We start from the raw sequence: 17,850 nt of genomic DNA, 5'->3' as shown, positions 1-17,850 counted from the left end.
CATTTGTTAGATCTATCGGTAAAGATATACAAATAATATATTTTATTTAATGTATACAATGTTTAAATAAATAAATTTTAATATGGCGGACATTTTGAAATATATTTTTCTCTACTTTAACATTTACATTTAAAATAATATTATTACTTATCATAATGGAACATATGTTTTCATTATTTCAATTTTCGTATAAAATTATGTTTAGTGTAATATATTTTTAAATAAATAATAATAATAATTGTGATCATTATTATACATAACATACAAAAGGAATCATGTTTGTAAACAAAAATTGTATAAGGAAAAATATAAGTTGAGTACTGACACAAGCCTCCATAGCTCAGGGGTTAGAGCACTGGTCTTGTAAACCAGGGGTCGAGAGTTCAAATCTCTCTGGGGGCAAGTTTTTCTATTCTCAAAAATTGAGAATTGACTGTGTTTATCATAAACACGGTAATTTTTTTTTATACAAATTTTTATTTAAACAATTTTTTTACCATATAACGTAATAAAAAAAAAATAATAAAAAAATAAAAAAACATAAAACCTCGATAAAGTATATCATTTATTCTGAGAACCAAGATACGGACTCTTCGTGAATAAGTTCTTTTTCTTTTTTTAATAAACAAATGATATTTATAATTTAAACAAATACAAGTAAGAAGAAAAAAGTTTCATTTCTATTTTATCGAATCATTTAAAAAATCCCTTGTATCTTCGCGTTCAAACTATAAATAACACAATTTCAAATTATAATTATATATTAAAATGTACAAATTACGCGTTGGCTTATTTAATCACAATTAAAACACATTGTTGCATTTTTATGATGATAAATCGAAATCTGATAAATAACAATGCAATGTTGGGAATCGTATCGTATTTAAATTACGAACATGAATCACAACAAATCGACGTTAATGAAAAATGTCAATTGTATTATAATTTGAAATTTATTCTTCTTTATACAACAAAAAAGAAAACTTCATCTTTATTATCTGATTCAATAAATAACTCTATGATAATAAACATTATATAATAGGTTACATAGAAAAAATTAAATTGATTCAATTTAATCCATAATTTAATAGTTATGATTAAAATTATATTACATCATTTTATTACCTACAAAAAAAGAATTGCATTTAGAAATAAAAATGCAATGATAACGAAGTCACGAGTTCTTACAAATTGTTTGAAAGAAGAGAAAAAAAGAAGAAGAAGAAGAAATAGCAAAAATAGAAAAATTCCATAAAAATTTAAAGGAAAGAAAAAAATAAAAAAAAAAAAAAAAAAGAAGAGGACCACATAAACTAACAACATGGTGAGTAATTTCTCATGATATAAGGACTACGTGACCGTCGACACGAAAAGAAACCCATTGACTTTTCATTTAATGATACAGAACCTTCGTGTTTCATGGCGGTATAATCGATTTGCGTCATTGATGGACGCATAATTGAATAGGGAAAAAAAAAGAATAACATTTTTAAGCGATAGAATTTTTTTTACAAATTACTAATAATTTCTATTGTCCCTATTGAGTTTATTGAAAATACGATATTATAACCTGGAACAACTGTACACATACAGGACACACACACACATACAGGACACACACACACACACACACACACACTTATGCATACATACACGTGTGCGTGCGAGCAAGCATCATTATATGCATACAGGTAGAGATAGGTTGAACTAAAGTGGAATATAAAATACGAAAGGCTCATTCTCTTCTATCGTTGTTTTCAAAAAATGAAACGTTTATACAACGTATCACGACGAGAAGATAAAAATGTGCTCGTAAAATGGTTTAGGTGGAATGTGTTCTTAACTTTAAACAACCACGCGGAACTAATTAATTCACCTAGACACGAGGTAGGTGATGAAACTTCAAGGTAGAAAAGAAAAAATATAGAAAGAAAGAAAGAAAGAGAAAGAGTGAGAAATAAAAAGAAAAAAAAACAGTTCTGGTTTCAAAGATCATAAAAGGGAGAGGACGTTTATCAAAGCCATTGACCAAGGACTGGTTTCGTTCCGAAGGACTTTCTTAAGAAGACCTCTAACCAATTTAAAAGATACATTACGTATATGATAAAACTTACTTACTATACTACATCGGAAGAAGTTGTCGCCTCGGGCGAAGAATGGACGCAAATCGTCCATTGAAAATCATCAAGGATTAAAATAACGTTCAGTGAACAGTATTATTATTTCTTTCTATCGATACAATTTCATGCGTACAATTTAATATTAGGGGAGGGTGATAGAGGGGTGGATGGTGATAAAAATTAATGTCGGTGTTTAAGAAAAGTTGCATTCGCGTGTTAAAATTTGTTAATAATTCCTGTCAATCTGAAATACTATCAGTTCGATTAAGAAGGGGAAATTTGACCGTGTTGAAGGATGATGCCAGGAAGTGTGTACTACAAAGGAGAGACGACAAGACAGTACAAGACAATGACAACGACGAAGACGAAGAACGTTTCGTGCTCTTCTTGTTCGTCTTACGAACGTGAGTCACATATTACATTACCGATCAAGGATAACGAGCAGGATTGTTAAAAGACAGAGAAAGAAAGAGAGAGAGAGAAAGAGAAGAAAAAAAAAGATAAAATGAAGCCGAGGTCCTGTGAACATTCCCCCTCCCTACCGCTCCCCTCCCCCGCCCTTTCCTGCGTTTTTTTTTCTTTCCTTTTATTTTTCTCAAACAAGTAATTTGTAGTTCGATCTTTTACATTTGATATTGATCATAATCAATAATCGCCTTTAATATTGTTTACTTGATTCTTCAGTAATTAAACAGAAATTAAAACGATTAAAAACGATTCTTGAAACTAAAGCTAAGAATTTGCCTTTTTGACCCTGACTGATTCAAGAAGCAGCCATTTTATATTAGTTTGATTTACACGTTTTCGAGGTCGCCGAGAAGAATATTTTTTTTGTCTATTTTTATCTCACATTTAGCGAACGTTTATACACACGAATTAGATCGTATTCTGTTCCGAAATATTGTAACTCGATAACGATGTATAATACAATTATTCTTTTTCCTTAAGGGGGCTACTGATGTCGTGTTAAAGACACAAAACTTTGATCTCATTTCGTTCGAACGCATAATACTCCAGACCAAGGTCAAGGATGATTAAATGAATAATAGACAATGTAAAAATTAATTCACATGCTATTTATATCGAGAAATTTGTTATATTATTATCTATCTATAAGTATAATTTATTGTTCAAATTTGGGTCATCTTGATAAGCGTTTATTAATTTTATTGTTCGTTTTATTATTCGAGATAGTTCATTGTGGCTGGATGAAATAATTTTTGTATCTTTATCGATTATAATTAAATGAAACTATGTAAAAAAAAAAAGATAAGGATAAATATTCATAGGTATGTATATTGTATGTTGTTTGAAAGTAAATCATAAATAGTAAACACTATAGTCTTCTTCGTATTTAAGTATTGAATGTAAATAATGTGTGTGGATACATCACATTTGTTGGTTATTTCAAATGGAAAAAGAAAATTAATTAAATTTTTGTGATTGTCATTATTATATAAAGTATTATATTTATATGTGCATAAATATTTTTATTATGTTAATTAAAAAAAATATTCTTTCATTTATAATTTTGATAAATATTATTAAATTGTCACAGGGTCTTGCAAAATGTAGTAAAACGAACCAACGAACCAACTACCTGTTCTGGTAATTTTTTACACCCTATAGTAATTTAATAAATTAAGAAAAGTAGTTGGGTCCTTTCTAAGAAATATATTTCAAAGATAGACGCTATAGATAATTCTATTAGATAAATCTAAAACTTGAAGAATAGGGTTAACGTTTCCTTCGAAGTACAACACTTTATATAGTAATAGATGTTTCTAAAAAAAGAATATACTACGCAGTGTGTAAAATGACCAGATGTGTTTTACCATTATGACAATTTGACCCCAACACGCGTCTATTTTTTTCAAATCTCTCTATACCGCTGTTTTATTACTTATTAAAAAGCATTTTTAAATTTCTATTTCATTTATAAATATTCATTTATTCAATTTTAATTATCTTCTCAAACATCATAGTTAACACGTTGCCGCAAATGACGGCTATAGCCGTCCGATCTTCGTATTTCTAAGCACGATCGTCAAATTAAAAGTGTGCGGCAACGTGTTAATTCTAATCTTCATCTAATCTTCTATCAAATTTTCTTTCCAAATTCTATAAATAAAATCATTGCTAATCGTTAACACAAGATAAAACCATTTTTAAAATTTAAATATCAATTAACTCGAACTTTATGTTATGAATGTCTAATAATCTTTTAAGAGTGTTTCGTATAAGTAAAAATTTAAATAAATAAATGAATACATACATTTTGATTTTGTTGATTTGAACGAAAAACAAATATGATAATAATAAATCGAAAAATTGATTGTTATTGTTAATAATAACGAGGGTGATGAGAAGAAAGATGACGCCGGGTAGCGGTGGTGGCGCCACAGTAATGGCAATGGCGCAACTATTATGGCGAGGTCGTAAATCGGAAAAGCAACACAGAAATCGCAGGCAACTTTGAAGATACCACAGTCTAGCACGAGCTATCGCTCAGGAGACACCCGTAGGGGACTTGCTTGTTTCAAGGTAAGATATTTTATTCGTTCAATACTCTCTACCTCTATCTCTCTCTCTCTCTCTCCCTTCCTGTCAATCTATTTCTATCTCTCTTCTTCTTCCGGCTTAACTTCAAACGAATTTGAAGATAAGAAGAAAAAAAAATCAAAGTGTAATATCTTCATCACATTTATTTCTTTATCGTCCCCTTCAAAAATGTATTATTTCACGTTACAAATGAATGAAAAAATAAAAAGATCAAATTTTGTGCGGTTCGGTGGAAAAGAAAATACATAAATAAATAAATAAATATACAATAAAACGAAAATTTAATGAAAGATTCGTGTTTCAAAGCCACCGACCTCGATATCCTAACTAGAAAGTAAATCGTTTAAATACAAACAAACTATTCGATAATAATAATTTGAAATAGTGTTGATTTATTTCAATTTGAATAAATATGAATAAAGTACGATATATAGAAATAATAATAGCTAGGTAAATACAAATGGTCCAGTGAAAGTTAGATTCGAAGCTACTAGTTAGTTTGACTACTGGCGGATTCGATGTGTGTGTGTGTTTGTCTTTTATGTAACTTATGTATGCACCTTACGGGTGCACCGTACCCGTTCGGGATTTCGAATCGGTCACGTGGTCTCTTCTTCGCCCGGATTTCTAACTTACGAAGAATAAGATGATCAACAATCTATTTTTTTCCCCCTATCGATCTAGTTTTATTTTATTAACCCATTATTCCGCAATAGCCTTTTTTTGGGACGTATTTTAAAATTGTTTTTTTTTTTTTTAATAACTGCAACTTCAGAATGAAGTATATTCGTTAAAATTATCGAGATTGTACACTTCGTGCTTCATAAAAATATTCAAAATTTTCACTATTTTATTTTAAATCAATAATTAATGATATAACATAAGTTTTATATTTTTAAATAAAAGAAAAAACAATTGTTTTAAAAATAATTCTATTTGGTTAATATGAATGTCATTATACAGTTAATTTAATTTTTTTTTGTATTTTTCATATTTCCATATTTAGTATTTTCCGCCATATTATAATGAAGCGGGTAATAGATTAAGAGTGTTAAAACAATTAAATTTTTAACTCATCTGTTTTGTCGTGATCATTTCATTTTGTTTTTTTAGACTTTTTAATAACGAAACGATAATATTTCAATATTTATTATACAGTCATTATCTTATAAATTAAATTTATTATAGTTATGCTCATCCGTGTATCTCGACTTTTTTCGTTTAATCTCGATGATAAAACGTAACCAAAAAAAAAAAAAAAGAAAGAAAATAATTATTAAGCAATACGCAATATATGAAATTCACGATCAAAAGGGATCAGTTCGTTGACAGATCAACGAGGTTCAATCGAATATATCGAAAACGAGAACACACTTTGATTCTCGTTCTTGCAAGTAATTTATTTCAAGGTTATTCATATCGATTTTTTTATTCAATTTCGTTATACAAAAAATTCGTTATTATTACGTGTATTAAATATTCGTATTTATCGTGGATCATTTGGTAATCTTAAAAATCAAATCAAGTATTAGATAGATAAATAATTAGATAATATTATTATTAATTATAATAAATATTATTACATATTATAATTAATATACATATATTAATATAATTATATATATATTATATTATATTATTTATTATTTATTTAATATTATAAAATTTAATATTTAATATTAATTTTATTTATATATATATTAAATATATAATTTATTTATTGTATCGATATATTTATAATATATAATTAATTAATTATATATTAATATTCGATGACATCAACTTACGTTTGATTACTACCACTCTCTTAATCCCTAATCGATAATAATCGATATCATTGTTCGATTAATATTTCGAAAATGAACGAACGAACGTGCAACATTTTAAAATTTCATTTAATGTATCCATTTTGCATGAATTCGACAACGATATTATTAAAAATAAAACAAATAAAAAGAAATAATACATAAAATAAATCGAGTTATTCGAAAACACGTGGAACTAAAAATACGAAATGAGTAGAAGTGTTGTTTGAATGCAAAGATCGAGATCTTTTTAAACGTTGTCAGTTTGTTTTTCCTTGACAATGATTAAAACAATTATTTCCTTTTAATCTACTATGGCTGCATAGACTTGTCGTTAATGTAACTTTGCTGTTCGTTTTAATTTTTCTTTCTTTTACTATTATTATCATTATTACTTATTTGTTGTTGTCTTTGATAAAAAAACATAAATAAAAATGGATGATCGAAAATTGATCTTTAAAGAGAAACATAAATCATGTGATCTCGATAATGCGTCATATAGATCATCAATAAAAATCCCCATCGCCGGATCCTCTTTGAATCATGATCTCCGCTTATGATGATGATTATTATTATTATTATTATGATAAACCCCATTATTTAAGTTTCACATAAATTATCTAAGATGATTTATTCTCGTAATCTCATTCCTTCTATTAGTAATAGTAATCGAATGGTATTACCGTCTTAATGATTATTTTCATCGCATGACGTGTCTATTGTTTTTCCCGCAAAAAAAAAAAAAAAAGAAAAATGTCTTCTGCGATTTAAAAATCAAACATCGTGAAGCTGCTTAACGCGCGAAAAATAAATACGTTAAATTCTCGACATTGGTACTTAGCATCTTTTTTTTTTTTTTTGATTTAACAATTATAATGCGAATTTTTCTCTTTTTTATCTTTTTTTCATTTCCTTTTCTTCCATTGCATTTAGTTTTATGTAGAAAGATAAACTACGTTTAACCCATTACCCGCCAATGGCTTCTTTTATTGGCGCGCGTTTTGAAATTGTTTTTTTTTTATAACTGCAACTTCAGAATGAAATATATTCATTAAAATCATATGATCGTACACCTCGTGGTTCATGAAAATATTACAAATTCTCAGTATTTTATTTTAAATTAATAATTATAGTAATATTAATACTCATTATTAATAAAAAAAAATATAATAATATTTATAATTAATAGATATATATTAAAATATAATATAATATAATAAAAAATAATATATTTATTATAAATATATTAATTATTATTTATTATATATATTATTATTTTAAATAATATTTTATTTTTTATTTATTTATTTATTATTAGTAGTTAATATTATAATTTAATTTTTTTTTTTGCATTTTCGTATTGTGACAGGTAATGGGTTAATTTGCGTATTGGAAATTTGTTGACAAAATAGAAAAAAATAATCAAAAATAATAATAAAAAAAAGAATAAGGAAAATCAAATGTCATCATTTAAAAATAGACGGTGGTATAAATTTTTGTAATAATTGCAAATTTTAAATTAACGAATAAGACAAGCTTTTTCGTTTTTTTTTTTTATATGTTCACATTTATTGATATCAATGTTTAATCAATGTTAATATTAATTCATTATTTTATATACTTTATTATATTTTATTATTTTTGTTTTATTAGAGCTATATTAGGTTGTAATTTCGGAGAGTAATTTTGTTTTTTTTTTATTCTAATGCTAAATAAAAGACAATTTTGTTTTTTCGTAAACCTTCGATAAATTTCGGAAATTATATTTTGATGTACTTGAGTTAAATGAAAATAATTTTATTCTTAAATGACAAGTAATCTTTGTCTTGCACTGTAATATTTACCGTTAAGATAATAAAATATAAAGAATGAAAAATATGACAAAAATATTGGATTATAACTTTTTATTTCTGGTGAGATGGCAGAAAAATAAAACCCATTCGATGGATCGAAATACAAGACAGGTTTCTAAATCACGTATGAAGAAGTAGGATCTGTTGCTGTTGAATGTTAAATGATTTTGAAGTTTTAGAATTAAATTCGGTGTCGGTAAACGTGACTTAGGAAATTTCTGTAAAAAAAAAAAAAAAAGAAAAAAAAAACTCAAATTACTTTTCGCGAATAAACCAAACTAATTCGATTATTATGAAAATGTTAAAAACCCATAAATTGTATATGAATAATTTCATTAGTCAATAATTAAATAAATACAACAACAAAAAAATAATGATTAATAGTTGTAGTTTAATTTGCATTTACCATTCCATATAAAAATGTTATCTTTTATTCTAAAATTGACTGAGATTGATCACATCTTGTTTTTTTTTCTTTTTTAGCAATTTCTCATTCGAATATAATTTGAAATATAAGAATTTTACAAATGATTCTGTTCAGTTCTGACAGAAAATAATAAATTCGCAAATGATTCTAATCGATCAATTTTATTCATAAAAACTTTCAGACAAAATTTTCGAATTTTAAAAAAACCTAATCATAGAAGAAACAAATCGTTGTCAATAATCATCTGACATATATTTAATTAAAACGAAATTACAGTTATAATGTGAAGAAATTAGGATGGGAATGAGGGGGGGGGCAGGGGGTAGAAGAAAACAAATCAATCCGAACGATTTTAACGATCATTTCAATTGATTTTTACGATCATTCAGGGATTTCATTAATGTGATTTATCACTCATCTTAATTACAATTAAAAAGAAAAAAATAATAAACAAGAAATTATTGAATTGGCAAGAAAGTAATTTCGGTTTGCATCACCATAAAGTTATGTTTGTTTCGTTATTCTTTTGTTAATGTTAGAATTATTTTTCTTTTGAGGTTAGGTAGTTGATACTTTTAGGTTGCTATAGAAACAAATTCCGTGTAATTTTGTTTACAATTGTTAGTTTAGAAATAATTGAGTTTTATTTCACACTAGAAAACCAAAATTACCTTAGTAGTACAAAATATTGAAAAATATTGACTACATGTGTATTTAATATTAAAAAGAGATTCAATGTTCATTTCTAATAATTAATTGTTGTCAATTTTTAATATTAAATACACATGTATTTAATATTTTTCAATATTTTGTGCTATTAGGGTACTTTCTTGCCAACCCAATAAAAGAAGAAAAATTTAAATTGTTTGGAATTTTTTTTTCTTCTATTAGGACCATGGGAATTTAATTAGCATAAAATTTTCATAACGCTAGAATTTGAAGGAAAAAAAAAAGAAAAAAAGTTCGAAAAACTTAGACGACTAGTTGAAAAGAAACCAAAAAAGAAAAAAAATGGCGCTAAACCAGTTGGGGGAACACGTGGTTAATAGTTGAATTCGTTTCACTGATTTTATCGATAAACTCGTATGGTTGTTAACGAGTATAACCGTTGACTTGTGTCTGAGAATTTCAAAGCTAAGAAAAATGAAGTTTATACTTTTAATAATCGGCGGCGAGTCGCGTGAAAAACCGGTTTTGTTGACGCGCGTTACGCACCATCGGCGTGTGTGTTGTCTCTTCTCGGTTCGTACCATAACCTGATTGCCATTTTCTATCTTGTAGACCATGTATCCTCATCATCAGTCGTGATCTTCCTAAGTTTCAACTCGGACGTGTCTCTCCACTTTTCATCGTTCAGGATTATCATAATAATCGTCGATGTTTACGCGCCTCATATTTTTTTCTTTTTGTGTTTTTTTTTTTTTTTTCATTCTCGGGTAAAATCAGGAGAAAGAAAAATTATCTTTCTCCCTTTAATTTTTCTTTTCTTTTTTTGTTTTTTGTTTAATATATTTACAATTAGAAGAAAATTGTCCTTATTCTTCCCTTTTTTTTTTTTAACGAAGTATCAATTCAAGGATAAAAGTAAGAATGTTTTTTTTTTTTTTTTTTTTTTATATATAAATATAATTACAAATTTGTCAAGAAAAAACGAAAATTCGCTTCGAGTTTACGTTTTATACGCACAAAATGTTAAAAATGTGTGTGACACACGTGTGTGAACCGAGTAGAGAACAAAAAGTAATTTCTTTTTTATTCATTGTTATTGTTAATTTCTATTTAAATTCTTTTTCAATTATATAATTTAGTTGTACCATTTTTTTAATGCTTTGCTGACATATTTATTTTTTTTTTTTTTTTTTTTTAGTCAGATAATATATTTGAAATAATAATAATATTGCGTTAACAGTTACAAAACCATCTCGTTGATCTTCGGACCCACTCTTTCGAAGTATCGTATGTTGTTTGAATTGATTGAAACAATATTATTTAATACATTGCAATAATTAAATAGAAATGTTTTTTTTTTTTTATATTGGAATTATCCACACGTACGCATATATATATATTTATTTATATATCATTATCCCATACATCCTGCATATTTATGAAACAAAGAATTACAAGTATGAGTTCAAATGAGATTAGATAAGTTTACGGATTAAGGATTACACATTATATAAAGATTATTATATAAAAGGAAGAAAAAATATTTCATGGAGTATATAATAAAAATACCATAGATCACATAAAGATAAAGATAAAAATAAAATGTCAAATTGAGAGAAAAATTTAACAAATTTGTTTAACCTTGCTTATACAAATTATGGAAGAGTAATAAAATTTATTTGTAATTTAGGAAAAAGGATGTTCAATTAATACGGAACGTTTCTAATTTCTTTTCTCACAAATATATATAAATATATATATATATATTATTAATAATTTATAATTAATAATATATTATAATAATTTTATATTATTTATAATAAATAATTTATAATTTATAAATATATATATTATTCACCATATAAATTTTGGTTAATTATTTCATTCGGTGTATAGGTTTCTCATCTAAATGTCAAGGTATCGACTACACTATGTCGTTGGTTTTGAAAATCAACGTATTCATTTGGGATTGGTTTGAAACGTGAAACGCGAATTTGCGTGAGTAACTTTCTTCGAAATTAAATTCACGCGAAGCGAAAGACAAACCTTTGCTTAAATGTATATATCTCTACACATCTCAACATATACATAGATACATATATATATATATGTATATATATACACATATGTATGTATATTTATGCATGTATGTATCCTTCAGATACAATGAAAACGAACATTTCGCGAATCTTCGATCTGCCGATCATGAACTTCCTCATTTCGTGATATAAACAAATATTTAAAAGGACGAGCACGTGTTAGAGCGTCGAATAGAATTTTAATCATTTCTCAAAGATATCTCACAAATTCTTCTGGTTCCTTCGAATCACAACACCGAACACGAATCTTGACAAAATGCTCCGAAATTTATTTCACCAAAACAAATCCCCCTCCCTTTATTCTACGAAAAACTAAATAAAATTCAATCAAATTAAACACGTTCGCAAAAAATTGATGGCATTTGTTTTTTTTTATAACACAAATAATTATAATTGTAATGTTAATTTTTTTACAACATATATATATATAACAAGTATTATATATATATTTGCTTAAAAACGTGTCTAAAAGTGTGTATGTTTATGTCAGCTTATTATCAATAATTATTTTGGTTATTAATAATAAAAAGATACCCCAAGAGTAAAAGAGAGTATAACGTATTACATTTGATAAACATATATTACCAATATTTCAATATTCATTTAAAAGTCCAATACAATGATACTTTTCAGTTTTGCATTATACATACGTGTACGTGTGTATATATATTCGCAACGTTTGTTATATTATCTACTGTTCAAGGTCACTCATTGAGTTATTAAACTTAAACGAAAATTTTCAACACTCATTCTCTTAAAACGTATTATACAATAAATTACTTCCTCTGTTATACCTTTTTAATCGTAGGTAAAGTTGACAATTTAATAACAACGATCATTCGATCTTACAATTAAATAATAAAATGTATAAACGAATAAATGAACGAATAAACATATGAAGGAATGTATAAATGAATGAATAAATGAACGAGAATGAACTAACATTTCAAATAAAATACGTGCCAAATATTTGACCTCGTTTTATTTTTTGCTATGAGTATAATATATATAATACATATAATCTTTGTATCATTTATAATTCCAGTAATTTACATGCGAATTAAATATGTAAATTCTGTTGAATAGAAAAAACAAAAGAATGAAAAGCAAAAAAAAAAGACAAGGAAGGAAAAAACCAGTAAGGTAATGTCGATCGGATTATTTATGATAGTTGAATGTAAATCGGTATACGATTTCTTTGGTAAACACACGCTTTATGGATATTTCAAATATTGCGCGTTTTATTAATCGATTCTCATATCGTTTTTTTTTCTTGTCAACTTTGTTTATATATTATATATATATATATAATATAAAATATAATATAATATATATATAATATTTATTAAATATAAAATTATAAATGATTGATATTCGAAAAAATAAAAATAAAAATACATAATTTATTTAATATAAAAAAATATATATATTATTATACAATACAATTAGATAATATCTAAACAACAAAAAAATACATAAGTATATCCGTTCTTTTATAAATTTTTATAAGCAATTATACAAAAATCAGCATCAGTTTTATATTGATTTAAAAAAAAAGGAAAAAATAATTTAGCACCAATGTTGATACGAACACGTTCCTATTTAAAATACGGTCAAATCTATCTATCTATCTATCTATCCATCTATCTATTTATCTATCTATCTATTTATCTATCTATCTACCTTTCTCTCTTTTTCTCGCACTCTTAACTTTGTTCCAAAATTATGTCGAGCAATACTGCGCATGTGCCAACACTTTTATTCGTTTTTTTCTATCTCTTTTAGAAAAAAACATTATTCTGAAAATGTAATGCGACAGAATCATCCGAATTCTTCTGAACAGATATAAAAGAAAAAAAGAAAAAAAGAAAAAAAAGAAAAAAAGAAAAAAGAAAAAAAGAAAACAAGACTAAAGAATAATACAAATTTATCAATTCTATGTTTGTTTGTTTTTTTCTTATCAACTCGAAACATTCTCCGAGAACTTGTCAGTCCCGTTTAAACGATTATTATCAATTAATATTATAAGATACAATATCTAAATGAAGATATTTTCTATTAAAAGTTACAATATATTTAGTGATGTAGTGATTAATCATTAAAATATAAACGAAAGTATTACACTTTGACATTCTAGTGCGGTTAACCTCAAAGTCTCAATTTCCCGCCGTTGAGTGTCGCTATTGTTAGGTATTCATAGTTAATCTTATTACTTTCATATAATCTATCTTACGTATAAATGATTTTTGAATATTACTGAATATAAATATGCATTAATATCTATACCTTACTGTCATCTATCTTTCATATATAAGGTGTTTTGTAATTAATGGTACAAACGACCAAATAATGATTTTATATGAAAAGATAGGTTTTATATGAACAAATTTGATTCTATATTTTTGACTTAGTTTTTTACATAGAATCATTACTTGCTTGCTTGTACCACCAGTTACAAAATATTCTATTTGGTTGGCAAGAAAGTAATTTCGGCTTGCACCAATAAATAAAGTTATGTTTGTTTCGTTATTCTTTTGTTATTGTTAGAATTTTGTTCTTTCGAGGTTTGGTAGTTGACACTTTTAGGTTGCTATAGAAACAAATTCCGTGTAATTTTGTTTACAACTGTTAGCTTAGAAACAATTGAGTTTTATTTCACATTAGAAAACCGAAACTACTTTCTTGCCAACCCAATACATATCTTTATTAGATGATTAATGTTACAGAGAGTACGGATACTTAACATCGTTCATTTGTACTTTCAGTGAATGAACAAGAGAAGATGCCTTACCGCCGTCAGCCTAAGACTCTAGAGAGTCTTAGTTTGCGGCAAGTATGTGAACATCTCCACCAGATGTGCCGCCAACTACAAACGTTTTCTCAAAATATGTCATCGGAATGGGCGTTCTCTTTCGCAAAACAGATTCTCAGACCTTATTATGTCAATGCCATACCCGCAAGCCTGCGTAGTCGAATTATTGAAGAAACTTCGAAAATGCTCTACACTCCTACATCGGGTGGTTCATTTTTAAATTCTGGTCCTGCTCCTCTGTATTTATTAACAGTGCTTCTTGGTCATGATATCAAACAGTTAAGAGTGAATCTTTGTTGTTATTACGGATGTAGCCATCAAACATTGCTTTTAGACTTATTAGCTTCCGAAGGAAAAGGAATACAGACTTTAGAACTGGCTCGTTCTGCCTTACTCACGTTAGAACCAAACCACTTCAACTCCGCTCTATTGAACATGAAAAATCTCTTAAGTTTGACTCTTCGCAATATAGCTAGCGATCAGATACTTGAAATCATTGGGAAAGCATGCACTAAGTTGGAAATTTTAGATGTAGCATGTTCGAAACAAGTGACAGATGAAGGATTGAGACAATTGTTAACGGAAAAAGAATTAAGAGACAACGAAATGGATACAAGTCCAGAGTCAACCAATTGGACCAAACTGAAAGCCTTGGTGAGCAAACTAAAGTCGAGACCTTGTACCAGATCCACCGCGAAAAAAAAGAAAAATCTTCGACTTTCTTCTTTGCAATATCATGAAAGTCGTAATCCTATTTGTAAAACCCTGAAAGTTCTTAATATTGCTAATACTTCTGTTACACACGCGGGCGTAATGAAGGCGTTATTAATGTTATCTAAACTGGAATCATTAGCAGAATACAATCACATGGGAGGAGTGGTAGAAATGATGAATGTATTAAATGATGATGTTCTACTTTCTTTAACACAAGCAAGAAGCTGTAAAACATCGGATGCTCATCTAGAACTTCTTGCTCAGTTATGTCCAAGAATTGAAATGTTACATATTTTTGAACCTCTTCATCCACCAGAAATGTTAAAATTATTTCCCTGTGTCACTTCTTTGAGGATACATGGTATTCCTGTTGATAATATATGGCTAAATAATTTTTATGAATATTTACGCACTAATGGTTCACAGTTGCAAGAACTTCATCTACACGTTATACGAAAAATCGCTATATTGACAATAGATTTGAAACATATCTTCAACAATTGTTCTAATCTCAGACAATTGATGACCGATGGCTCCAATATTATATGGTCGGAAGGACCAGATCCATCACCTCTCAGGGATTTACAAAAAGTTCGGTTGGGACATGAAGTATATGCCTTGGCTTTAACTAAAATTCTCTCCTTAGCCCCACAATTAACAACCCTTCATATTCACAGATGTCCTGATTTAAACAGCTCACACTTCAAACAATTTTTTACAAAGCCCTTAAGGTTTGGTAAGAACTATAAATTAACCGACAAAATAGAAAATAGTTTAGTGCAGAATTTATCATGTTTCTTCATATACGAGACCAACAATATATCTGAGAAAACTGTGTTAGACATAATTAATAATTGGAGAAGCTTAAAAAAAATCGGTAATTTGAGTACTTGGGGTCTTTCTTTTAGTGGTATAACTGTTTTAAAAGGTTCGCTAGAAGATGCCAATTTAGATTTGGAATTGTGTAATGGTTCTCATTGGTTTTGGAGTAGTTGTATTCACAGTAACTTGAATACAATGTAGCTATAAAGACTGATTGTTTAATCGTTTTGAGGACAGCCTTTTTAAGTATTTTTAAGACCATGACATTATTAATTAGCTGTTTTATCAAAATCACTATATATTTAATATTTTTCAAAGACTCTTCATTTATCAGTATTAAAAATTCAATACGTATTTACTATGTGACGAGTTTTAAAATATAAAACGAAAAAAAAAGAGGAGAAAAATATAATATAAAGTTGCGATTTTCGAATTAAATTTAAATTTAATATAAAAAGACAAAAGTATATTTTTTGTAAAAAAAATTCAAATATTACGAATGAATATTAATATTAATTGTTCAAAAATATTATATTATATCATACAATAATGTTTAAAATTAAAGTATTCCAACGAAATATAATACTAATAGGGTATAAGAGTTAATAGTTTTATCGAAAAGTTCAAAATGAAGATACTGTCCTTTTATCGAATTTTGTTAGTAAAATATAACAAGAATATAACGGCAGGAATTCAATTTAATATACACCCATTAGTTTATCTATTGATAAGAGGGATACTTTTTTTTTGTAAAATAAATCAAATGACAAGGAAAATCAAAAATTATATTTCCTATCTTGTTTCGAGTAAACAATAATAAGGACAAATAAAAATGCAATTCATGAATATATATATACACATATATATATTCTGAGTCCAATTATAATACTTAAAGAGAAAAAATATCTGTTTTATAAATTTTTTAAATAATCCTTTCAATATAATTAAGTTTTATGATTAACCATTTCGTTATGGCCTTTTGTTTAATATAAATTCGTTAGATTTTCTTTTTACATTCATAAGATACAAAATGTTAATTAGAATTTAATTAAAATGAATTACATTGTTTGTAAAATGTTAGATTTAACTTTGTTGTTATTATAATATATCAAACTTACCTCCGATAGGCCATGAGATTGTAGTATAAGATTAATAAGTTTGGTATCCGTTTGAAAAATTTTGTATGTCATATGTAACTGTTTAGCTGGTGGATCTTCCGGAGGTGTGGACAAAGCGCAACACCTAAAAAAAAAAAAACCAATAAGAATAATAAAAATAATGTATAACTATAATAAAATAAATATTTTCATTTTAAATATACTTACTTAAAACGTAAAGTAGGCGCTCTGTTTCCAACCGGATGATTCAAGAGCCATTCGTTGTTTATTGGACTTTGATCTTTCGTTGTGCTATAATTCACCAATAAAAAAAAACAAACAAAAAAATATATAAATTATAATAATAATAATAATAACAATAAAAGGAAAAGAATTTGTTTCAATTTTTACCGCGTGTTACAAAATGCGATGGTAACGTAGTTCGAGTAGTTTCAGCAAAACTTTAACAGATGGCGTTACTCTTCATTATATATTAAAAGTCGATAAAGTAGGTAATATTTCGGCGGGAATATTTTGAAAAAGTATTAGAAAGTAGATTAAAAACAAGGAAGTATAATACTTGCAATTAAAAAAAAAAAGGAATCACGCTAATCAAACTTTCACTTTGTATTCTGTTCGTTTGCTCACTTGCTCGAACCACGATTAACATAATCGCGATAATTGCTTACATAAAATAATTACGTTTACTTCTTTCTAAATTATTCGCGAAACGTTTTACTTCGATAATTAGAGAAAACTTGTGCATTCCCGGTAATTAAATGCACTCATGCATACTACGTACTTAATCAAATAAACTTCAACGGTAATTAACTCTTCACTTGTACAAAGATACGCGAAAAAGAAAAAGAA

The 17,850-nt window shown here is 27.0% G+C and overlaps 2 protein-coding genes and 1 non-coding gene across 5 annotated transcripts in view; 2 read left to right on the top strand and 1 right to left on the bottom strand.

The window, feature by feature from the left end:
* Nucleotides 1-17,850, bottom strand: part of TTLL5 (Tubulin tyrosine ligase-like 5) — a 42,668-nt gene that overhangs the window by 6,445 nt on the left and 18,373 nt on the right. The window contains exons 3-4 of the mRNA XM_015315881.2: nt 17,209-17,292; nt 17,002-17,125 (exon numbers count right to left, since the gene is read on the bottom strand). Coding sequence (XP_015171367.1) covers nt 17,002-17,125; nt 17,209-17,292 — 208 coding nt within the window. The remainder of the gene's footprint in view (nt 1-17,001; nt 17,126-17,208; nt 17,293-17,850) is intronic.
* On the top strand, nt 330-402 carry TRNAT-UGU (transfer RNA threonine (anticodon UGU)). The gene has a single exon. It is a non-coding gene; the product is annotated as a tRNA-Thr (tRNA).
* Nucleotides 4,511-16,788, top strand: LOC107063791 (uncharacterized). Of its 3 annotated transcripts, none has more exons than XM_089173071.1 (2): nt 4,511-4,664; nt 14,301-16,788. In XM_089173071.1, exon 2 carries the CDS (start codon nt 14,318-14,320, stop codon nt 16,082-16,084), a length of 1,767 nt encoding a protein of 588 aa, XP_089029197.1. In that variant the 5' UTR covers nt 4,511-4,664; nt 14,301-14,317; the 3' UTR covers nt 16,085-16,788. The 3 variants fall into 3 exon arrangements, with proteins under 3 accessions (XP_089029197.1, XP_015171368.1, XP_089029198.1); XM_015315882.2 differs by lacking the exon at nt 4,511-4,664 and adding an exon at nt 10,402-10,507; XM_089173072.1 differs by lacking the exon at nt 4,511-4,664 and adding an exon at nt 13,058-13,725.

The sequence above is a fragment of the Polistes dominula genome, unplaced genomic scaffold (genome assembly GCF_049000335.1).
Source record: "Polistes dominula isolate Pdom_NZ unplaced genomic scaffold, Pdom_raw_medaka contig_22, whole genome shotgun sequence".
NCBI lineage: Eukaryota > Metazoa > Arthropoda > Insecta > Hymenoptera > Vespidae > Polistes > Polistes dominula.
The sequence above is the reverse complement of the archived record's forward strand: the minus strand, read 5'-3'. Positions and strand labels throughout refer to the sequence as shown.